At 38.4% G+C, this 25,224-nt stretch overlaps 1 protein-coding gene across 1 annotated transcript in view; it reads right to left on the reverse strand.

Moving 5' to 3' along the window:
* RBM44 (RNA binding motif protein 44) overlaps window positions 1–25,224 on the reverse strand; it is a 45,349-nt gene that overhangs the window by 13,005 nt on the left and 7,120 nt on the right. The window contains exons 3-9 of the mRNA XM_077830024.1: window positions 12,468–14,140; window positions 12,277–12,335; window positions 11,628–11,804; window positions 8,758–8,944; window positions 8,642–8,667; window positions 4,372–4,462; window positions 1,429–1,564 (exon numbers count right to left, since the gene is read on the reverse strand). Coding sequence (XP_077686150.1) covers window positions 1,429–1,564; window positions 4,372–4,462; window positions 8,642–8,667; window positions 8,758–8,944; window positions 11,628–11,804; window positions 12,277–12,335; window positions 12,468–14,140 — 2,349 coding nt within the window. The remainder of the gene's footprint in view (window positions 1–1,428; window positions 1,565–4,371; window positions 4,463–8,641; window positions 8,668–8,757; window positions 8,945–11,627; window positions 11,805–12,276; window positions 12,336–12,467; window positions 14,141–25,224) is intronic.

Here is a 25,224-nt window from a genome sequence, read left to right on the forward strand (position 1 = left end):
TAGTTACCACTGGGTCTCAGGAACCCAGAGATTATTGTTGGCTTCAGCTAACAGGGTACAGTCCACTAGGTGCCCCTCTGCAAACCACTTCTGGCATACACTGAAATGGTTGGGCAGTGATGTCAGTGTGATGCAGGTCTTGATATTCAACTGGAACCTGCCACTCAGGAACACTTGAAGCTGAAACTTTCAAGGTCTTCCAGGCTGGCTCCTCACTAGATTTACAAGAAGAGGCTAAGAAGCCAAGAGAGACTTTACATACTTTCTTCAGCACCTATTTGCTCAAAGTTGGAAATCACAGGAGCAGGGAATGCACAGTCCTTTCCAAAGGAAAGAACACACTAATGGCACTGATGCAGGTGACATTGATGCAGGGACTCCAATTTGAGCTGTAAAAAATATGCTTCACATCAAATAGGGCACACTAGGTTTGAAGTGCTATTGAAAGGTATTTTCTGTAAGAATAAAGTAGTAGAAGAGGCGACAATATGGAGCAAGAAAGTTGGGAGTTCTTCACTGACCACAATCAGAAAGGTACTACTGGTTAGAACACAAAAACGTTCCCACATTCCATTGCGTGAGAGGTGTAACCATAGGCGCTGACTTCCGCAGGTGCTCCAGGGCTGGAGCGCCCACAGAAAAAAATTAGTGGGTACTTAGCACGCACTGGCAGCCAAACTCCCCCACCTTGCTGCGGGTGGCCCCTTTGATCAACTCCTCCCCCTCCCTCCCAGCACCTCCTGCCCGCCTCGATCAGCTGTTCCATGGCATGCAGGAGGCACTGGGAGGAGCAGGGATGGGGGCATGCTCGGGGGAGGGGTTGGAAAGAGGCAGAGAAGAGGTGGTGTGGAGAGGGAAGAGGCAGAATGGAGGTTTGGGGGCAGGGGTGGAGATAGGCGTGGACTGCAGAGGATCAGGGGTGGGGGCTTGGAGGAAGTGGCGGAGTGTGGGCAGAGCCTGGGGCAAAGGGGGGGTCGAGCACCCCCCAGGTAAAGAGGAAGTAGGCACCTATGGGTATAACATGCCTCCCCTCCTCTTCTTATGGAACCAACAAGCTTTATCCTTTTACTACACTTAATTTGAGTAGTTCCAACTATGCCCCCATGCAGGGGCAAAATCTCAGAAGAGTGTGAATCTGACCTAATTATCTCTGGAGAAGTTAGTATTGGAAAAAATTAAAGAGGAATATTTCCAGCTCTGTGTTTGATGACATTACACATTTGAAAATCTTGCCCAAAGTGGTAAATTTTATACAACAGCTAGAAGAAATTCCTTATAGGAAACTCATCGCAAACAAGGAAAGAGAACATTACTAAAAGAATATTAAAAAGTAGCACTTGACAATCCAGCTGATCCTTCAGAGGACAAGCAATGTTCAATAAAGCAACACTAATGCCATTCTTACCTAAACCAGAGTGCTCAACTCACCTGTTGTACTAATAACCTTCCCTAGATTTTCTTGTTCCTTTTCATTCCCTTGAAGCGTTACTGAAAAATCAGTCACTGTAAAGTTTTCTTTAGCATCAAACCAGTCTTCATGTATTTCTCGATTTTTTTCTGCAGTCTGCAAGACAGTTAAAGCAAATTTAGATTCATATACTAAAATTCAAGCAATGATATTGAGAAGGCAGAGTTGCCTGCAGAAAAGAGCACAAGGCTGAGAATTAGGACGCCCTGAGCATTAATCCTGACTCTGCCACTGACTTGTATGGTCTCAGGCAAGTGATTTCACCTTTCTGTCTCAGTTTCATCTGTAAGATAGAGAAAAAATTGTGGAACATGCACATCATGTTAGTTCCTTTTTCAAAATAAAGGAAGATATTAAAAATACTGGTTATGTTTAGGGCTGTCAAGCGATTAAAAAATTAATCGTGATTAATCGCACCAACAAACAATTTTAGAATAGCACTTAAATATTTTTGGATGTTTTCCACTTTTTCAAATATATTGATTTCAGTTACGACACAGAATACAAAGTGTACGCTGCTCACTTTATATTTTTATTACAGATATTTGCACTGTAAAAATGATAAACAAAACACAGTATTTTTCAATTCTCCTCATATAAGTACTGCAGTGCAATCTCTTTATTGTGAAAGCACAACTAACAAATGCAGGAGTTTTGTTACATAACTGCACTCAAAAACAAAACAATGCAAAACTTAACAGCCTACAAGTCCACTCAGTCCTACTTCTCGTTCAGCCAACTGCTAAGACAAACAAGTTTGTTTACATTTACAGGAGAAAATGCTGGCCACTTCTTAATTACAATGTCACCTGAAAGTGAGAACAGACATTCGCGTGGCACTTTTGTAGCTGGCATTGCAAGGTATTTATGTGCCACATATGCTAAACACTGGTATGCCCCTTCATGCTTTGGCCACCATTCCAGAGGACATGCTTTCATGCTGATGACACTCGTTAAAAAAATAATGCGTTAATTAAACTTATGACTGAAGTCTTTGGGGAAGAACTGTATGTCTCCTACTCAGTGTTTTTCCCACATTCTGCCATATATTTCATGTTATAGTAGTCTTGGATGAGGACTCAGCACATGTTGTTCATTTTAAGAACACTGTCACTGCAGATTTGACAAAATACAAAGAAGGTACCAATGTGAGATTTCTGAAGATAGCTACAGCACTTGACCCAAGGTTTAAGAATCTGAAGTGCCTTCCAAAATCTGAGAGGGACAAGGTGTTGAGCATCCTTTCAGAAGTCTTAAAAGAGCAATACTCTGATGCGGAAACTACAGAACCCGAACAACCAAAAAAAAAAAAAAAAAAAAAAAATATCAGCCTTCTGCTGGTGGCCTCTCACTCAGATGATGAAAATGAACATGCGTCGATCCACACTACTTTTGATTGTTACTGAGCACAACCCGTCATCAGCATGGATGCATGCCCTCTGGAATGGCGGTTGAAGCATCAAGGGACATATAAATCTTCAGCGCATCTGGCATATAAATATCTTGTGACGCCGGCTACAATAGTGCCATGCGAGCACCTGTTCTCACTTTCAGGTGACATTGTGAACAAGAAGCAGGCAGCATTATCTCCTGCAAATGTAAACCAGCTTGTTTGTCTGAGCGATTGGTCGAACAAGAAATAGGACTGAGTGGGCTTGTAGGCTCTAAAGTTTTACACTGTTTTATTTTTGAATGCAGTTTTTTTGTACATAATTCTACATTTATAAGTTCAACTTTCGTAATAGAGATTGCACTATAAGTATTTGTACTGAGTGAACTGAAAAATACTATTTTATTTTTACAGTGCAAATATCTGTAATAAAAATAAATATAAAGTGAGCACCATACACTTTGTATTCTGTGTTGTAATTAACACCAATATATTTGAAGTGGAAAACATCCAACAATATTTATATAAATAGTATTCTATTATTGTTCAACAGCGTGATTAATTGCGATTAATTTTTTTAATCACTTAACAGCCCTAACGACATTCTCCAGTACCTAGAGAAAATAATTTAATTGTAGTAATATACTGACAAGAACATTAACATGTTAGTAAAATACATGGCTTTTCCCTGTCACCATTGACTCACACTATACTTAAAAGGAATCATTCTTCTAAGGCCTCTACCTAACATTATTCAAGATACTGTGGCTTGCAACTACATATTGAACATACTTGTGCATGTTGCCATTTCTTTGTTACATTACCCACAGATTGTATATCTGAAACTGCAGTGTGTAGCTGATTTAACATTAAATGATCCCTTAGAGAAAGGGCAGTAGAGTATCAACGTGGATATTTTATTCAGAGGTTTGGGGTTTTTGCAAATTCACAATACAAGTAACAAACACATTGTGCTGTTCCTACTGAACTTTACTATCAAATCTTGAATTAGATACATCTAACTTACCCCTTTCTATATCTTGAGCCTCATACTTTATTTCAAAGTTCTTGTAGGAAGGATATTGCTTATGCTGCCTGTTGTCAGTTAAACACATCATTTGAGGAGTGACCTATAAATAGGCTTGCTTTAGTTATTTATTGAGTAACAATACTTTTTTTTTTTGCTTAAAATGCATAATTTAATATTTTTCTAAGTTTCATACTATAGATGCGCTAATCAGCTATAGAAAAACTTTTGCCCACTAATCTGTTCAAGATCTCAGTCAGTTTTGCATTTCGAAAGCAGTATTATAATCCCTTGGTAACATCAGTTGCATTGCATCCTATTGCTAGCACTGAGATATATGCTAAAATATGCCAATTCTTGGATGCAGTATAAAGATCAAAATTATATTTGTATATATTGTTCTAAAAATATGTCTGCATAAAGAATAGGATTTAAAAGATTATTAGTTTATAAGAAGGTTCCAAAGTAAATGTTCAGGAAACTCACTAAAGGTGGTGATGTTTTCAGGCTGGAGGAAATTTCGCTCTCTTGATGTTTTGAGATTTCTAATCCTGATTTTTCTGCCCCAGAACTAGAACTAAAAAATAACATGCAACTTTTGAAAACAGATTATAAATTCTAATACAGTCTCCTGTTATTCAGTGTAATTTTCAAAATGGATGGTCGCTACCAACTTAATTTTTCCTCATCTTCAATGTACTAAGAAAAATAAATATATAAACATCAACATATCCACTGTAAAAGACACTAAAGTTTAATATTATAATACAGAATTTTATAGAGAAAAGCATAATTGTACATTTGAAGATTCTATAAACATACTATATATTAACAGAGAAAGAAAAAATGTACAGTTTGTCCCTATTGCTCGGAATATTTTACCAAATTAAGATTTCTAGAAAAAATTCTTTGGAAGTTAAAAATCAATTTGGTAATGTGACACATACCAAAAAAAAAAAACCAAAAACAAAAAACCAATTCCAAGAAACATTTTAGAGGCCTTTTCTTTCACGCATCCACTGTAATATTACCTTACTGACTACTACCTACTTTATTAATAAAAATCACTACCCATCTTATGTAAATATATTGTATTCATTGTGATGTAACCAGCAATTTTTTAAGTTGCTTATTTCTGCAGCTATATTTTTCATTTTAAGAATATACTGCATGTTACTCAGTCTGACTACACTTAACATAATTAAGAGTAAGTTTAAAAGTAGCTATGAGATATGACTTGCTTGAGTTTTAAATTTTCTCACAAGACAAATAATTTTGCAATTACACAGTAATACTGGAAGTTTTATTTCTCTTTTCACTTTGTCCTACTTATATAGGGTCATAATATGGCAATCTATTATTCTGCTGTGGCATTCTTTTATGATACAGTATTTAAACATAAATGTTTTTAAAATACTGACAAAAGAAAACTGGAAAATTATCTACATTGTCATAATATTTGTTTAAAGATAGAATTCTGATAAGCTGCATTATTGCAGATTTATGTGTTATCCATTAGCCATAAAACAAACTACAGCCAGTTCCATTACATCACACCATATTCCAACAGCTTCTGAGTGACGTAATATGACACTGCTTGTGTAACAAAAAAATTAATACAGAAACATTTACTGGTTCCATGTTAGAGACAGCACGAATAAAATTACTATTAATTTAATGGGTTCATTTTAACCGAATGTTACTCTGGAACCTTTAATGATACTTACAGGGCAACTGTCAGACTCTTAGACTTTTAGATCTATTGTACCAGCTTTGTGTTGGTTGTAGATATGACAAGAACATCATATATGTAACACTAGCCCTTTGTTTCCATAGAGACAGGAAATATAAGTGCAGATCCTTGAGCTGCTTGTTTGTGGGGTCTGTTCAGATGAAAAACAGAACTTTTTCATCTTCACTGAAGTACTGAAATATTTTTCATTAGTTTGACATTTTGTGTTACCTTTGCTGTTGATTTCTTTTCATTATTTTAAATAAGAAACTTGAAACTGGTCGTTAAACTTTATCTGTTGTAGTCAGACAATTATTAGTGACATCTCCTTTGAAAACTATTTACACAAAAATTAGTGGAGAGATCAATCTTGAGTATATCTGATACAGTGGATTTTCTGAAAATATATATTTAGAATCTGTTGCTATTCTTTATAAATGAAAGTTTATCTTTCAGCAGAGGCTGAAGAATAATCTCCTTCCAAAAAATTCAGAAAGAATTTCTTTCCAAATGGTCACCTTCTCCCATTATTCTCAAATCTCCTTCCCCTTGAGAGGCCAGCCTTTTTGCATCCTGTTTATCAAACTACCTCCCTCACCTCAAGCTAATAGTAAAGGAAGAGGGCAGTAGTTGTGAAGGTGGTGTGCACATGGAAAGCCTGTCGGAGTAGTTTGGTAAACCACGTACTGGAAGGCTGACATACGTAGGGGGGAGAGTTAATGCTGTGGTACGTGGACTATGGCATAGGGCAGTAGTGGAAATGATATGGTGTGACTATGTGAGGGGGAATAAAGGCTGTACACTGTTAGGTGGCTTAACTTAACTTCCCTGCTTTTGTAGTTTTGTGTACCTGAGGGTTGTGTGTTTTTGCTACTTGTTACTAGGGCTGTCAATTAATCGCAGTTAAGTCATGCAATTAACTTAAAAAAATTAATCGCGATTTAAAAAAGCAACAGAACACCAATTAAGCAATAGAATACCAATTAAAATTTATTAAATATTTTTGGATATTTTTCTACATTTTCAAATATATCTATTTCAATTACAACACAGAATACGAAGTGCACAGTGCTCATTTTATATTATTCTTGATTACAAATATTTGCACTGTAAAAATGATAAAACAGTATGTTTCAATTCACCTCATACAAGTACTGCAGTGCAATTTCTTTATCGTTAAACCTACAACTGTAGGTTTTTTTGTTACATAACTGCACTCAAAAACAAACCAGTGTAAAACTTTAGAGCCTACAAGTCCACTTAGTCCTACTTCTTGTTCAGCCAATCACAAAGAGAAACAAGTTTGCTTACATTTATGGGAGATAATGCTGCCCACTTCTTAATTACAATGTCACCTGAAAGTGAGAACAGGCATTTGCATGGCACTGTTGTAGCTGGCGTTGCAAGATATTTACGTGCCAAAGATTCATATACCTCTTCATGCTTTGGCCATTGCTCCAGAGAACATATTTCCATGCTGATGACGCTTGTTTAAAAAAAAAATGCATTAATTAAATTTGTGACTGAACTCTTTGAGGGAGAATTGTATGTCTCCTGCTCAGTTTTACCCGCATTCTGCCATATATTTCATGTTATAGCAGTCTCGGATGATAACCCAGAACATGTTGTTCATTTTAAGAACACTTTCACTGCAAATCTGACAAAATGCAAAGATACCAATGTGAAATTTTTAAGATAGCCACAGCACTCGATCCAAGATTTAAGAATCTGAAGTGCCTTCCAAAATCTGAGAGGGACGAGGTGTGGATCATGCTTTCAGAAATTTTAAAAAAGAGCAAGACTCTGATGCGGAAACTACAGAACCCAAACCACCAAAAAGAAAATCAACCTTTTGCTAGTGGCATCCGACTCAGATGATGAAAATGAACATGCGTTGGTCCGCACTGCTTTGGATTGTTACCAAGCAGAACCCGTCGTCAGAATGAACGCCTGTCCTCTGGAATGGTGGTTGAAGCATCAAGGGACATATGAATCTTTAGCACATCTGGCATGTAAACATCTTGCAACACCGGCTACAACAGTGCTATGCAAACACCTGTTCTCATTTTCAAGTGACATTGTAAACAAGAAGTAGGCAGCATTATCTTCTGCAAATATAAACAAACTTATTTATCTGAGCGATTGGCCGAACAAGAAATAGGACTGAGTGGGCTTGTAGGTGCTAAAGTTTTACATTGTTTTATTTTTAAACGCAGGTTTCTTTTGTACATAATTCTACATTTGTAAGTTCGACTTTCATGATAAAGAGATTGCACTACAGTACTTGATTTAGGTGAATTGAAAAATACTATTTCTTTTGTTTTTTACAGTACAAATATTTGTAATCAAAAATATAAAATGAGCACTGTACACTTTGTATTCTGTGTTGTAACTGAAATCAATATATTTGAAAATGTAGAATACAACCACAAATATTTTAAAAATATTTAAATTCTATTATTAACAGCACGATTAATCACGCGATTTATCTTTTTTAATCACGCGATTAATCTTTTCTAAATCGCTTGACAGCCCTATTTGTTACCCATTATCGCTGCAGACAACTCATCTATGCAACAGTGAACTGGACTCCTTTCAGACTTGCACATTAACAGAACTGTCAATTATGTGCTGAATGCAAAAATCTTTATTACTGGTGAATATATGCAAGCCAGAAATAACACAACTTGAATTTAAGATCCCAGATAGAAATTAAATGTTGAATAGTAGGGAATATACACCTTGTTATTTGTAAATTGATAAAATCTGAACTGAAGGTCATGAGGATACAAACATAGAACTCTACAATACCATTTGCACACAATTACTTTGCAGAGTAAAACCTCACTCTAAAATAAAATCTCACTGCCAAAAGTGTCAGCCTGCTTTTTCAGCTAAACAGAGTTGAAGTAACAAGTGAAGTTCATACACAAAAAAACAAAAATAACTTACACTATTTATTTTGCGCTCACTTCTGGCCTATACCTTAATCTGAATATATAAATAAAAATTTTAATTACTTACTTATAAAGAAGGTCATCTTTCACTAACTGTCAAGAAAAAAAAAGATTTCCCTTAGTTTTTAAATAAAAATATTCCTACTTAAAGCCAAAGAGTAACTTAAAAAAAACCTACTGTACCTCTGAAGGAACATAGGAAGAAAAGATCGAGAGCAGTTTTGACTCTACTGATAATGGGGGCAGTGAATCCAATGGTATACCCAGGACTAATTTTTCTCTCATACTTTCATACCTAGCCTTCAGTTCTTCAAAAACAGACAACAAAGATGACCCTAGTTCAGTCTTGGCAATGTCACTTTTAAAATTCCTGAAAAAAATATAAAAGAACACTTCAAATACGTAATAGGACATTCCTGTTACATTATTAATACTTCAAGAATTATCAAAAATATTTTATGGTGCCTCAAGATTTTTCATGTCCCTGCACCTCCCCCACCACATACAAAGAAATCTATTATTTCTGATAAATGTTAGCCTGAACCAGGGGTTCTCAAACTGAGGGTCAGAACCCCTCAGGGGGTCACGAGACTATTACATGGGGGAGTTGCGAGCTGTCAGCCTCCACCCCAAACACTGCTTTGCCTCCAGTATTTATAATGGTGTTAAATATATAAGAACATGTTTTTAATTTATAAGGGGGGGGGAGGTCGCACTCAGAGACTTGCTATGTGAAAGGGGTCACCAGTACAAAAGTTTGAGAACCACTCGCTTAAACCGTCTTGGTCTTTTGTGATCTCTAATGCCGTTTTATTTGTGACAGGTTTCAGAGTAGCAGCTGTGTTAGTCTGTATCCACAAAAAGAAAAGGAGGACTTGTGGCACCTCAGAGACTAACAAAATTTATTTGAGCATAAGCTTTTGTGAGCTAGTGAGCTGTAGCTCACAAAAGCTTATGCTTAAATAAATTTGTTAGTCTTTAAGGTGCCACAAGTCCTCCTTTTCGTTTTATTTGTGGACTTTCCTTTTTACAACAATTTCTTTTTTCTATACAGATTCTTGCATCAAAGAATTATGAGACTCTTTCACTTTGCCCTTTGAAAGAATACTTATTTGTAATTATTTAGAAGTCTTAATAAAAATAAAATTTAAAAAATACAGTAGGACAATTTATTTCCTATTTGTAAGTTTGTCTTTTCATCAATAATCACCACTCCAGAGTTATTTCTGTGTAAGATCCACTCATGGGATCAACTGGAACAGCTGAGTCAAATTTGTTTCCCCAGGGCACAGTAAGTGTATTAAAAGGCTAGACTGAAATATACCTCCCTCAGATTATAAATGGATCTTCAATCACTTTAAACAATCCCAAAGAATTCCTCCAGACTGGTGGGCATTTAGTTTAAGAGAATACAATTGAAGATAAAATAGAAAACATTGTTCTATTTTCTTTCATGGTGTATTGACCTGGAGTCTGAAGTGGTTTTGGATGCAACTTAAGATTTTTTTTTTTAAAAGCAAACTAAAAAATCATAATGACATGTTTCAGAGTAGCAGCCGTGTTAGTCTGTATTCACAAAAAGAAAAGGAGAACTTGTGGCACTTTAGAGAAGTGAGCTGTAGCTTATGCTCAAATAAATTTGTTAGTCTCTAAGGTGCCACAAGTACTCCTTTTCTTTTTTAAAAATCATATTCCATCATGCAGAATCATACTGACCTACCTCCACATGGGTCATCAACAGGATTGGGAGCTTTAAATCCACTGCACAAAACTATTATCATTTGAGCTTACGAAGTAACTAGTAGGAACAGGCTGTTGCCCTTTACGTGGACAAACCAGCGAAGGAGGATGAAATGCAAACTTTGCCAGTGGGTTGCAAAACTACTTGCTAGCACAAGACGACTGTGAGGCTCATGAATCATGGGTTTAATTCCAAGTTCTGAAGAGGAAGTGTGATTTAGTGGTTATAAACTCTTTTGTCCCTGTCCCAGCCTCACCCCCAGCCTGTCTGACCCTTTTACTCCTAACCATCCTCGGGATCCTGTCCACGTTCCCTCTTTTCTTCTCCCCTACCCCCGCTCCCACTGCTTAACATGAATCTGCACCTATTCATTCTTCCAGCTCCTTTCTCTGTCTCACTTGGCTACTATTTCCCCTGTGCCTCTCTGTTTCTACCCTGGCCCTCACCCTCTGGCATTTGCATCAGGCTGCTTCCTGCTCCTCTGTGCTGTCTGGGCACCAGCAGTGGTACAATGATAGCACAGGAGAATTCCTATTCTAAGTTCCAGTACCTGGCACTAGGGTGGCCACACCAGCTCCTGGAAGGGAGCATGTTCAGTCACTCTACAGAGATTTTCCTGTAAAATTGGTCTTGAAAACAAGTGAACTTATTTAGCTGAAATTTTCAAAGTGCACGCACTGCCTGAGGCAAACACCTGTTATGGAAAATTTCAGGCTGAATGGTTCAAGCCTGACAGTGATAAGCAACTGAAAACAGGATCTAATAATGGAAAGTGTCAGGCAATCTCAATTATATGCATCACTACCTGTTCCACCTATAATAAAGCAGGCCTATTCAGCAACTAATGCCCTCCAATAGTACTTAAACAAAACACAAAATATTACCGCAGGGATAAAAGTAAAGAAAGAATTAGGCCAATTATTACTAGCAATTTGAGCTCTGTGGCAAACACCACCATCTTCTGATAGGGTCCAAATATTCTGATGTTTTGGCATTACACGCTAAGAGTATGTCTTCAGCAGAACTGATTAACTGGTCCAGTGAGTGTATTTGAATATATATTGCAACTACATGTGTACAAGAATACATTCAGTATTTTTCATAGCAGTGACTAATATTAATTAGATTTGGAATATTTTAATTTCACAAGATACTATCAAATAACTAACAGTTATTTGGCTGACACTCAAATGGATTTTAGGAAAGCACTTGCTGTTGCTCTCTTTAAAGAGCAGCTGGATTTCTTAAATTCTAAATTATTGAAGAATATCACATATCTGTTTTATTCAAGAGAAATAAAATTAACACATGCCTGTTAAAACATTCTCTTTCTTCCATAATAAGTCTGTAAATCTTCCAGCAGTGCTGGTGACACATCCAATAGTGAGTTCTTAGAAGCTGCAATTCTGCTTTTATAGCTCTCTGCAGCAGCATCCTACAACAGTTTGATGAATAAGTCTTCTCAGTTTCTTTGCTAAGATGCAACATCCTTTAAAAGGAAAAAAATATTGATTAAGCAAGAGAACATATTTCTTAATTTATTGTATATGTATTATCTTGACATTTGAATAACTTTTAGAAGGTATTTCTGATTACATTATAGATGGAAAACTTAAAACCAGTTAATTCCTACTCTCCACTAGCCAAATAGGAAAAACAGTACTCCGCCGTGCCAAGCTTTCGCGTGATAGGGTGGCTTGCACATGACACTGATCCCTAACTCAGAAGAGGAAGTGGCGCTCCAACTCTAGTCATCTTTATGCAGAAAGTGCAGTCATAAAAATGAAATGAAGGTCAGTGGCTCTGTTAATTTGTTAATCTTCAGTGCAAGCATTCTAAATAAATATTTACCTTGAATTCTTAATTTGCTCATTCAGAGATTAAACCTGAAAACTATTAAGTAAATTCTACATTTATCACTGAGCATCCATCAATACAAATATTTATAATTTATGACATACCTTTCAGGATTTTCTCTTAAATCTCTGACACTCAACTTATTTTTCAACTCCAAAGGATCCTAGAAACAATCATCATTTAAAGGAAAATAATTATACCATCTGCATTTACTGACACCGAAAGAGTTACAAATATAATTATTTTGTTTTAAAAACGGAGTTTATTTTGAGTTGCTCAGTGAGCTCAAAATTACCTTAATTTGGGAATTCCATTCAGTTGTTGGGATTTCACTGTAGATACAATTTTCCCATGTCTCAGCAAGCCATGAGGCAATCTGCTCCATATTGCCACCTACACATGACAAATCTGTATTGCAGGCAACACTTCTACAGGTCTCAGTCTGCCATTCTTCAGACTTGATTTTGTCCATCATTGTTAACTTTGTGTTGTTTGCTTTAGATACCACAGAAGCATTTGCACTAGTAGCTCTATTTGTAGTGAAACAAGCCCTAAAATCAGAACTTGCATCAACAGTCTGGTTAACTGTAACTTTATTATTACTTGTAGCATTATTCAAGCATGTGAGACACTTGATTTCTGAGTTAGGAAAATCTACTTGATGTCTGGTACTATCACCAGCATACTTATCTATAACTTCCACACACGACAAATGACCATCTTTCATTGGAATTCTGGGGATTGCAAAACAAAAATCTGGTTTCCTCTCAGTCTTCTGGCTGCAATCATGACAATTAGAATTAAATACAGACAAAAATGATTCTTCACAACTACAAGAAATTGAATCATCTGCATTTTTGCGAGAAATCTGTGTGGATGTCACAGAAGATCTTTCCCATGGTAATACGCAAGTATTTCCATGGTTCTGCAACATGCTGTTAGTGCTGTGACCATCTTTCATTTTAAAGACTTTTTGTATAGCCATTTGTGATGACGGTGCAACATCACAAAAAGAAACAGCTTTCATCTTTTGTTGATTTTCTGAACTGCTCATGGAGAGTGATTTTTGATAAGCCCTTTCTCTATTCACAACAGTATCACTTTCAAATGAATTTTCACCAAGTATACTATGATATGTATCATCAGTTTGTTCCTCCTCATGATTTTCATATTTCAGGCCTTTGTAATCCATCAGTGACATGGAGTCCTGAGATGTTTTTGAGTATTCTGGTATAGCTGCTTTATTATAGAACTCATCAACAGCACCATAATCTGAGGCAAAAGAACCATCACCTAATTTGCTAACAGGATTTTGCCCACCTATGGCTCCATCACATACAACTTCATAAAGTGGATCTACCAACTCCGGAACTTCTGAATTTTGCATCCTTAGAGTTTTAATTTGCTCAAAATGCATATATGAGGTATTTTGATCAGAATAATCTTGTTCTTCAGCACTGTGATACTCTAGTTGTGAGTCTTCATCTACATCACTCTTGTGTCTGTCGTCACTCTCCTTGTAACTGAAATGTATATTGTTGCAGACCTTTCCCAACATACCAGCTTCACTTTTGTCTTCATATACTTTGGAAATCCTCTCTCTTATTTTATTGTAAGTTTCAAGTTCTGCATCTAGTGATGAACTGAAACAAGCTAAGCTTTCATCTGGAAACTTTAATTCTGAGACATTTATGGAATATGCCTGGCCTGAAACAGAGCAGTTGACACCCTCTGCAAGTTCACGGGACAGAGAATCAACGCAGTCAATTTCATCAGACTTGTTTATTGCATAGGATGGCTCAGTGAAGACTCGTGTTTTACTCTTATCACTGATGTTTTCTCTTTGTTCCATGGTCCAAGTATCAGAGTGGTCACTAGAAGCAATCAGCTCAAACACAGTTTCTTCCAATTCACTTTCACTATAAAATCTTGAAGTCAACGACTTGTTTTTATTTATTGGTTTCTCACCTGATTAAAAATAAGAAGAGAAGTTCAAAATGAATTATAATGCACAAAAATATGTCAATGTATAAAACATTTTGTCAGATAAAATAGAAATGGTATCATGCTGTGATCAACTACATTGTGATAAAGTCAGAGTTGTATGGTGCCTAAAAACAGGCAAAGAGTCCTGTGGCACCTTATAGACTAACAGACGTACTGGAGCATAAGCTTTCGTGGGTGAATACCCACTTCGTCAAGTGGGTATTCACCCACGAAAGCTTATGCTCCAGTACGTCTGTTAGTCTATAAGGTGCCACAGGACTCTTTGCCTGTTTTTACAGATCCAGACTAACACGGCTACCCCTCTGATACTCTCTAAAAACAGAAAATTTCACTCAGAAGTCATCAGGTAAACCATGAAAAATCCCCAGAAAGATCTGCTATTTTTAACTTATTTTAAGTATAATGAAAACACATTTTATCTAATTCCAGATGTCCCCACAACCCAGTTAGATGAAACACTGCTCCTTCTCTTATCACACAAGCAAAGGAGGCAAAGTAAACTTTCCATCTTCTCACTTTTCTCACACTTAAAACTTTTTAAGGCCCCGGCTTGACAAAGCCCTGGCTGGAATGATTTAGTTGGGGCTGGACCTGCTTTGAGCAGGGGGTTGGACTAGATGACCTCCCGAGGTCTCTTCCAAACCTAATCTATGATTCTATGAAATATTTATTTCTGAGTTGAACCATCAGTTCTTTTATTGGTATACAGTGAGAAATTTACATCGTACATTACTGAAGTCATGATAACATGCAAATAGTTTTGATACAGTATTGGAGTAAAGTTGTGCCAGAGGAGACGACTTATACCCCAGAAATGATTTTAAGTGAGTGGAGCTTGTCTAAAAAAAGGCAGATGGAAGTGAAAGAGTGGAGTCCTATGTCTCCCAAGAACCAGGAATCCTGCAAGTGCTGATGGAAAGCCACCTCCTCATTTGAAGGATGGATATGGTATAATGTCCTACCAGCAATACATCAACTTGGAATGGAACCCCAAACTGTAAGGGGAGGTGGGATAGGTAAGTAGGAATCCTGTGAAAAGTTAACTTCAAAGAAACAAAATTACAAGTAATTTCTTGTTCCTTAAACATACAGTCATCAAAATATTCCAACTTATTACAACTCAAAGATCAAAACACATCTCAAAATAAAATACAATAGGCAGGGGAAAAAACAGCCAGAGACTTTGCTGCAAAGTGGTCAGAGATCAAGAGCACTGGCTGCATCACGCCAAATTTCTCTTCATACTGCCTGTACACGGTGTTGTTGTGGGGGCAGTTTCACCTGGGAAGCTGGAATTTGAGAAACCCAAAAATCTTCAGAGCTAAGGGGGAATCTCACCTGTCTCTTGTTAGAAGCACAAACCCAAAGAGAAGATATCCTGTAATTAGGGTGTTTTGTTTATTTATTTACAGTGTCATGAACAAAAACAAGCTTCTTAGAACTTGATTAAAAACTCCTGCAGTAAAAGGATTAATCTCAACAGAGACAAAAGGCACCCCACACTTCTTTTGAAGAGACACTAAATAGTCCAGTGTGCTTGGAACAGAGCAAGATTAAAGTGGCTATATCGCTGTTTCTTGCTCAATAGGAAATCACTTTAAGTATAATTTTGTCTAACAGATAGATGGCTTATGACACTTATGACAAACTTGCTGTACGTCATCTGAGCTTTGGAAATCTATATTTACCCAGGTGCAAAGATCCGTATTACTACAAGGAATGAATCTGGATCTAGAAGACAGATTTGGCCCTAAGTTCTGAAACAAGCTCTGAAGATAACAGCAAGGAAAATGGAAAGTCCACTTGTCACAGCAAGTGAATCTAAGTACCAGAATTGGTAAGCAAAAGATAAAGTTATGAGAATGTGAGCTCTGTCCTGCATCAACTTCCTGAAGATTAAAGGAACAACAGAGATTGGCGGAACTTTATACAGGAAGTCATGGCTCTCACTGATGAAAAATACCTAGGATTTTGATTGGCTTCAAACAGATCAGAGGACATTATCCTTTGAAACAAAAGAATTCATATTGGCATGCTCCCTATTTGCTGAAAATGCTATTGACTATGGATGTCTTTAGGAAGACACTTGTGTTGTCCATTAGGAACTGGAAAGGCATGAAAGAAAAAAAGGCCCAAAAGAGTAGTTCGGATCAACATGCCTTATATAGTTCTGTAGTTTTACACTTCTATAATTGTATTTCATCATTATTGTTTAGCTTCACAGGAGCTAGAGTGTCACAGCCAAATGCTGATGACTCAAGGAAAGCATCCTCAAGCGCAAAGTAACAAAATAAGGCTTCAAGACAAAAATGTCAAAAACCCAGACAAAAAAGGCTACGATCCCAAAAAGAAACCAAGGTCTTGAGGCAAATCACATAAACCTCATGAAGAAACACTGAAGGAATCCCTAAAGTTCAGAGGTAAAACAAAAGGTGACATGGCACGAACACCAAAACAAAAGGACCGAGGATCTCGAGGCAAGAAATCAAGGCCTTATGACACAAAGCACAGAAGTGCTAGACAAATGCAAAGGAGTGCTGAAAAGCAAGTTCCACACAGCGATGGAATCAAGGGATATAGAATTGGTGTGGGAGTTGAAGAAATGCTCCTGTGGGGAGTTACTTTGCTGAATTATGTCAAAAAAGAACCGTTTTACTGGACAACAACTGGAAGTTCAGCAAGTGCCTGATTAACAATGAGTGGGGAAGTGGTAGCTGACTCACATCTCTAAGAACCCCTTTATGCCCACTGGCAAAGAGCACACAACATACTGCTGTCAGAATATTTAGCCAAACAGTGTCTTGTATGGTATCCTATTAAAACTGGTATGCTGGTCAAGAATATCGTAAGAGCTGTGTATAAAAAGTTATGTATGCGTGCTAGAAATACATTCTGGAAGCAATAACAAACAAGCCTGCCCTAGACAATGGAATGTGGATTTACGGGTATGCCAGGCTTGATTACAAACGACAATTAAAGTAGTACATTTACATACAAGGTAAACAAAGCAATCCAGCTAACAAGCAGCAGAGTAAACAGCTTGGCGAGCACACCTGGAGACACGCCCCAGCTTGAACCCCAAGAGGTCTTCCTGACTCTTGAGGCAAAGACTTTGGGACATATAAGGGGACCAAAAAGACATTCTGGTTATCCATCACGTAAGGGACAAAGGGATAGCACCTTCTAATTCTGTGAAAAGCAGATCCTTGTATTGGAAGGGCTGGAGTTGCTGATAGCTTGATGTAAGAGAGAAACTGTTTTAGGCAAAGATATAGCTTGTTAGGATTACATTTCAGTCACTTGAAGGTGTGTTTTTTGTTTGTAATCTTCTCTCTCTTTTTTATTCTTGCTTGGTATCACTTAAATCTGTGTTCTTTATTAATAAACTTATTCTTGTTTTATTACAAAACCATCTCATTGCTGTATATTAAAGTCAAGTGTGGGACCTCAGCAAAACCGACACACTGTGGTGTGCACTGTCTCTTTGGAGGCAATAAACTTAATTTGTGAGTGCTGAGGGAGAGGGACCAGACACTGCAGGTAGACATCTCTGGGGAACTTGCGTTCACTGATTATTACCTGAAAGGTAAGGTTAAGACTGGTAGAGTCTCAAGGAGTTTGCTGGTGTGGCAGTGAGTTAACACACAGTTTAAGCTCCAGCAAAGCTCACTCTTGCTGAGGCAAAGTAGTAACACAGTGGCATATGATTCTGGGTGCCCTGAGGAGAATGTCATGCACTACCTTAGGGGCCAAAAAACTTAAGTTCTACCCATTTTGCAAAAGTTCGCTGAGACTCAAGAGTAAAAATCCTGCACAAACAGTAACTTCAGAGAAAGTAATAGTTTGGAAACTTTCTAACAACAATGCTTTCTAATGGGAAACGAAATCCATTCCCTTCTAAGTTTCCCTCTGCTGGGAATTAAAGACGCTACCTCTAACTGATAAAGAAAACAGCCTCAACACTGAACAAATAATGAAACAGTGATAGGTAATTATTATAACAAGCTTTGCAGATGTATATATTTTTATTTAGTGAACTGTTATTTGGATAGCTTTTTTTTTTTTTTAAAACTAATCACTTCAGTTGTGCTTTAATTTTTTTGGTGAAAACATTAAGTTTGAATTTCCTGATTTTTGTGTAGTTAAAAATCTCAACATAAACATGGATTATTGCATTTACAAACTGGTTTTATTAGAATTTCCTCTTTTTGTGGTTTTACACACAACTTATCATGGTGTTACTATGGGCTAGTAACAGGTTTCAGAGTAGCAGCCATGTTAGTCTGTATCCGCAAAAAGAAAAGGAGGACTTGTGGCACATGCAAGACTAACAAATTTATTTGAGCATAAGCTTTTGTGAGCTACAGCTCACTCACAAAAGCTTATGCTCAAATAAATTTGTTAGTCTCTAAGGTGCCACAAGTCCTCCTTTTCTTTTTATAGGCTAGTGAGTTTTTCTTTTTACTTATGCCCTCTAAGAGCAAAGAAAGGAGCAGAAATCAAACTCGATTCTTTTAGTAGTACTGCAAATTACTACTAGGCTAGAAGTAGAGCCCTGCGTGGAAATAAATTGGTATCCACTGAACCGTAGGGCTCTCTCAGGAACCGCAATGGTGAAAGGAGCAGAACTTGGGGCTGCCGCTCCTGGGAGCCAGTGCCCCAAGCCAGCAGCTCCTCCAGTGCATCTGTACTGCCCCCAGCCTGGCCCCCAGTCCTTCCATGCAGCTGTGTCACCTGTCTGGGGTCTGTAAAGCCTCACCAGAGGACAGGGCTAGGGGTGGTACAGCTGGAGGAGCTTCCAACCCAGGGCACTGGGCGTGGCGGCCCCACTTTCTGCTCCTTTCGCTACTGCGGTTCCCGGGAGAGCCCTGCAGTTCAGCAGATACCGATTTCTATCTGTGGATATCCGCATCCGCACATATAAATTTGTATCCGTGCAGTGCTCTCGCCACAAGGTATTTTTATAACACCAGACAAAAACCAAGCCAGCAAAACAAGCCATTTCAAAATAAAGTCCTGTTTAACAAAAATTATTCTGTAGCATTAAGAACAGCCATTGTATCAAGAAACGGATTTGAGATTTTACTAGACATTAGTAAGCAGAGAGCTATACCCATCAGGTGAATGAGGAGGGGTTGGAGGAAAGAAGAGGAAGGTCACCAAGAGGTCCAGTGACAACAGCTCACATGTTTTGGCCGCAGTGCTTAGCTTTCACATACAACAAGAATGAAACTGAAATGATTGACCATTTTACTACTACATAGAGGATTCCGAGTAGCATAAGTCAAACTGACTAAAGTTGTTAATTTTAGTTGCTGCTGCTCAGGGTTGGACTACATGACCTCCTGAGGTCCCTTCCAACCCTGATATTCTATGAAAGCCATAAGCAATGACAAAAACACCAGAGATGTCTTCAGATTCAGGAACTCAGCACTACACAAATTTACATTAGGTTAATATTTGTAGGGTTACCATGGCAACTATAACGGCCACAAACTTTATTTAATGAAAGCGTAAATTATGTGGAAATTGTCACAGTGGAATGGATTTTTCAAACTCCAACCAAGAAATAAAGCACAAACTCCAGGAAGGGTGATACTCTAACTTACACATCATCTATCCAATGTTATAATATTCTTAAAGGGTAAAATCAAATAAGATTAGGCCTATTTGACCAGTAAGGCCATCTACTTTCAAACACTGCTCCTTCATTTGTAGCTATCACTTCAATAATTTACTCATCCCAGGATGCAACAGTACATCTACAATATAATTTGAATTTCTAGGAAATCAGTTAAAAATTTTATAAACTGGTACATACGTACAAGTTGAAGACTGAAGGACAGTAACTATTGCAGCATCAAGGTGATGCTGAGCTATATGCACTCTAAGCTAGGTCTACACTACGCATCTTTTAGTAACACAGCTGTGTCACTACAGCCGTGCTGCTAAAAGGCACACAGTGTAGCTGCTGTTTGTCAGCTCTCCTGCCAACAAAAATCTTCCACCCCCAACGGCAGGAGCGGCGCTTGTCGTTGGCAAAACTTGTTTCTTTCAGGGTGTGTGTGTGTTTTCTAAAAAAGAAAAGGAGGACTTGTGGCACCTTAGAGACTAACCAATTTATTTGAGCATGAGCTTTCGTGAGCTACAGCTCACTTCATCGGATGCATACTGTGGAAACTGCAGAAGACATTATATACACAGAGACCATGAAACAATACCTCCTCCCACCCCACTCTCCTGCTGGTAATAGCTTATCTAAAGTGATCACTCTCCTTACAATGTGCATGATAATCAAGGTGGGCCATTTCCAGCACAAATCCAGGTTCTCTCACCCTCCGCCCCCCCCCCCCCCCCCCCCAAACTCACTCTCCTGCTGGTAATAGCCCATCCAAAGTGACCACTCTCTTTACAATGACAGGTTTCAGAGTAACAGCCGTGTTACTCCTTTTCTCTTTACAATGTGTATGATAATCAAGGTGGGCCATTTCCAGCACAAATCCAGGTTCTCACCCCCCCCCCCCTTTTTCCAAAAACCACACACACAAACTCACTCTCCTGCTGGTAATAGCTTATCCAAAGTGACCACTCTCCCTACAATGTGCATGATAATCAAGGTGGGCCATTTCCAGCACAAATCCAGGTTCTCACCCCCCACCCCCATACACACACAAACTCACTCTCCTGCTGGTAATAGTTCATCCAAAGTGACCACTCTCCCTACAATGACAGGTTTCAGAGTAACAGCCGTGTTAGTCTGTATTCGCAAAAAGAAAAGGAGTACTTGTGGCACCTTAGAGACTAACCAATTTATTTTAGCATGAGCTTTCGTGAGCTACAGCTCACTTCATCAGATACATACCGTGGAAACTGCAGCAGACTTTATATATACACAGAGAATATGAAACAATACCTCCTCCCACCCCACTGTCCTGCTGGTAATAGCTTATCTAAAGTAATCGTCAGGTTAGGCCATTTCCAGCACAAATCCAGGTTTTCTCACCCTCCACCCCCCCACACAAATTCACTCTCCTGCTGGTGATAGCCCATCCAAAGTGACAACTCTTTACACAATGTGCATGATAATGAAGTTAGGCCATTTCCTGCACAAATCCAGGTTCTCTCACTCCCTCACCCCCCTCCAAAAACCCACCCCCATACACACACAGACTCACTCTCCTGCTGGTAATAGCTCGTCCAAACTGACCACTCTCCAAGTTTAAATCCAAGTTAAACCAGAACATCGGGGGGGGGGGGGGAGGAGGAAAAAACAAGAGGAAATAGGCTACCTTGCATAATGACTTAGCCACTCCCAGTCTCTATTTAAGCCTAAATTAATAGTATCCAATTTGCAAATGAATTCCAATTCAGCAGTTTCTCGCTGGAGTCTGGATTTGAAGTTTTTTTGTTTTAAGATAGCGACCTTCATGTCTGTGATTGCGTGACCAGAGAGATTGAAGTGTTCTCCGACTGGTTTATGAATGTTATAATTCTTGACATCTGATTTGTGTCCATTTATTCTTTTACGTAGAGACTGTCCAGTTTGACCAATGTACATGGCAGAGGGGCATTGCTGGCACATGATGGCATAAATCACATTGGTGGATGTGCAGGTGAACGAGCCTCTGATAGTGTGGCTGATGTTATTAGGCCCTGTGATGGTGTCCCCTGAATAGATATGTGGGCACAATTGGCAACGGGCTTTGTTGCAAGGATAAGTTCCTGGGTTAGTGGTTCTGTTGTGTGGTATGTGGTTGTTGGTGAGTATTTGCTTCAGGTTGCGGGGCTGTCTGTAGGCAAGGACTGGCCTGTCTCCCAAGATTTGTGAGAGTGTTGGGTCATCCTTTAGGATAGGTTGTAGATCCTTAATAATGCGTTGGAGGGGTTTTAGTTGGGGGCTGAAGGTGACGGCTAGTGGCGTTCTGTTATTTTCTTTGTTAGGCCTGTCCTGCAGTAGGTAACTTCTGGGAACTCTTCTGGCTCTATCAATCTGTTTCTTTACTTCCGCAGGTGGGTATTGTAGTTGTAAGAAAGCTTGACAGAGATCTTGTAGGTGTTTGTCTCTGTCTGAGGGGTTGGAGCAAATGCGGTTGTATCGCAGAGCTTGGCTGTAGACGATGGATCGTGTGGTGTGGTCAGGGTGAAAGCTGGAGGCATGCAGGTAGGAATAGCGGTCAGTAGGTTTCCGGTATAGGGTGGTGTTTATGTGACCATTGTTTATTAGCACTGTAGTGTCCAGGAAGTGGATCTCTTGTGTGGACTGGACCAGGCTGAGGTTGATGGTGGGATGGAAATTGTTGAATTCAAATCCAGACTCCAGCGAGAAACTGCTGAATTGGAATTCATTTGCAAATTGGATACTATTAATTTAGGCTTAAATAGAGACTGGGAGTGGCTAAGTCATTATGCAAGGTAGCCTATTTCCTCTTGTTTTTTCCTCCTCCCCCCCCCCCCCCCCCCTCAGATGTTCTGGTTTAACTTGGATTTAAACTTGGAGAGTGGTCAGTTTTGACGAGCTATTACCAGCAGGAGAGTGAGTCTGTGTGTGTATGGGGGTGGGTTTTTGGAGGGGGGTGAGGGAGTGAGAGAACCTGGATTTGTGCAGGAAATGGCCTAACTTCATTATCATGCACATTGTGTAAAGAGTTGTCACTTTGGATGGGCTATCACCAGCAGGAGAGTGAATTTGTGTGGGGGGGTGGAGGGTGAGAAAACCTGGATTTGTGCTGGAAATGGCCTAACCTGACGATTACTTTAGATAAGCTATTACCAGCAGGACAGTGGGGTGGGAGGAGGTATTGTTTCATATTCTCTGTGTATATATAAAGTCTGCTGCAGTTTCCACGGTATGTATCTGATGAAGTGAGCTGTAGCTCACGAAAGCTCATGCTAAAATAAATTGGTTAGTCTCTAAGGTGCCACAAGTACTCCTTTTCTTCTCCCTACAATGTGCATGATAATCAAGGCGATGCATCCGATGAAGTGAGCTGTAGCTCATGAAAGCTTATGCTCAAATAAATTGCTTAGTCTCTAAGGTGCCACAAGTACTCCTTTTCTTTTTGCGAATACAGACTAACACGGCTGTTACTCTGAAACCTGTGTGTGTTTTAACACCTCTGAAAGACAAAAGTTTTGTCATTCAGTTGCCAGTGTAGACATAGCCTAAGTAAAAGATCCTGATTAGCAGACACATACAAAGATGCTCTGCACCCTATTTTATCTGTATAAGATACTTACATGGATTGCATTATCATAACATCTGAGTACATCATAGTCTTGAATGTATTTTTCCTCACATCAGTTCTGCGAGGTAAGGAAGAACTATTATTCCATTTTAAGATGGGAAACTGAAGCACAGAGAAACTAAAGACTTGTCTACATGAACAATTAGTTCATGGCAAGCTGGGATGTGAATCTACTCTGCACCTTATCCTGCATCAGGTTAACTGTCCATGTGCATCTTGCTGAGAAACATTAACCGTTTGTTAATATGCTTTGACTCCATTCTCTTTGAAACAGAACTGACCAAAGAGCTTTAACGAACTGTTAATGCACATCAGCAGGGTGTCGTGTACATTTAGTCCATGGCAGGCTAGTATGGGGTAGATTCACACTCCAGCTTGCCCTGAACGAAACATTCCTGTAGACAAGCCCTAAGGGACTTGTCCAAAGGTACACAGGAAGTCTGTGGCAGATCAGGGAAACAAACCTGGATCTCTCAAGCGAAGTTCCTAACTACATGACCACTCTTCCGTTTTTAAATATCCAGATCATCATTATTACAAAACCAGATTTTCCCCAGACACTGCCAAGTGTGCATATATCACACATACATTCCTCACTCAGGATTATATATAGACCAAGTTTAAAGGTTTAAAATAAAAAAAACCTGTAACAGCTTAAAAATGTTCTCTCTCTTGTTCATGACAGAACCACCTCAAAACTGAATGATTAGATTTTCTAGCATTCAGAACTAAAGGAAAGCATAAGAAATTTCAGTCCTAAGTATTATAAATTGAGAAATTTCTCAATTTCTAAAGCAAGTAAAAATAGAGATATAGAATGGAAGTGCCATGTCAACTTTTATCTTGCTGTGGTAATTTTATATACATTCCAGATTTAATCTATCTACCCAATTAACCTCAATTTCACAACATATGAGCTAAAAGTCCAATCTAATTTTACTGCATGTGAAAAAATTCAAATAGTGTAACTCACCTATAAGACAAGACCAGAAAGTCCAGGAAAACATTATGAGTCTGTAACAGTATCCATTTAACTCAGTTATTTGTAAACACCATTAACTTCAATTTGATTTTATTGAAACAAGACACTATCACAGCAACTGGGCTAACAATTTTTTTAAAAATACAAAATTAAAGCAATACCAACTGCACAGGATAGCCACGCCCCACCATTTTCATGGTAAAATTTACATTTCTTTTACTCAAAGAATTGATTCCCTACAATATCATATCTTAATTCAAAGCCTCAGTTAAAGGCTCGCCAGACAAAGGAGACTTTGCATTGTGTCCTGCAGCCAATCTCTGGGTCTAAAACTGCCAAAAGAAGTGCATTTCTCCTCTACAGAAAATACCCTGCTGACAGTCCTAAAAAGTTTTATCCCAAGAACCAATATCAGAAGCAACTCAGCTGATTTTGGCAGATCAAAGCAAAGCATATTGCAGTACACAGACAGGTGTAAAGTTTTTCCAAAAACTGAGCAGTTAATCCTTCATTTTAACAATTATTCTTCCATACAACTTCAAGTTATGGATTCTTGACATTTGTATCTATACTCATGTAATGCTATAAATGTTGATCTTTAGCACGAAGCCTAAAAATACTTTTTCAAAAGAGAAATAAAATATTAATATTTCAAATATGGTATCGTTTCACTTGTCAGAGTGGCAGCTAACTGATGTACATTTTTTTGTCTTGTCTGATTTGCCAATCTCAAATACCGTATATTTAATATGTACTACATAAACAGTTATTTTGCAGCATAGAAAAAAAGATTTTTCCTAATGTGGTCCCAATCCTGC

The sequence above is a fragment of the Eretmochelys imbricata genome, chromosome 11 (genome assembly GCF_965152235.1).
Source record: "Eretmochelys imbricata isolate rEreImb1 chromosome 11, rEreImb1.hap1, whole genome shotgun sequence".
NCBI lineage: Eukaryota > Metazoa > Chordata > Testudines > Cheloniidae > Eretmochelys > Eretmochelys imbricata.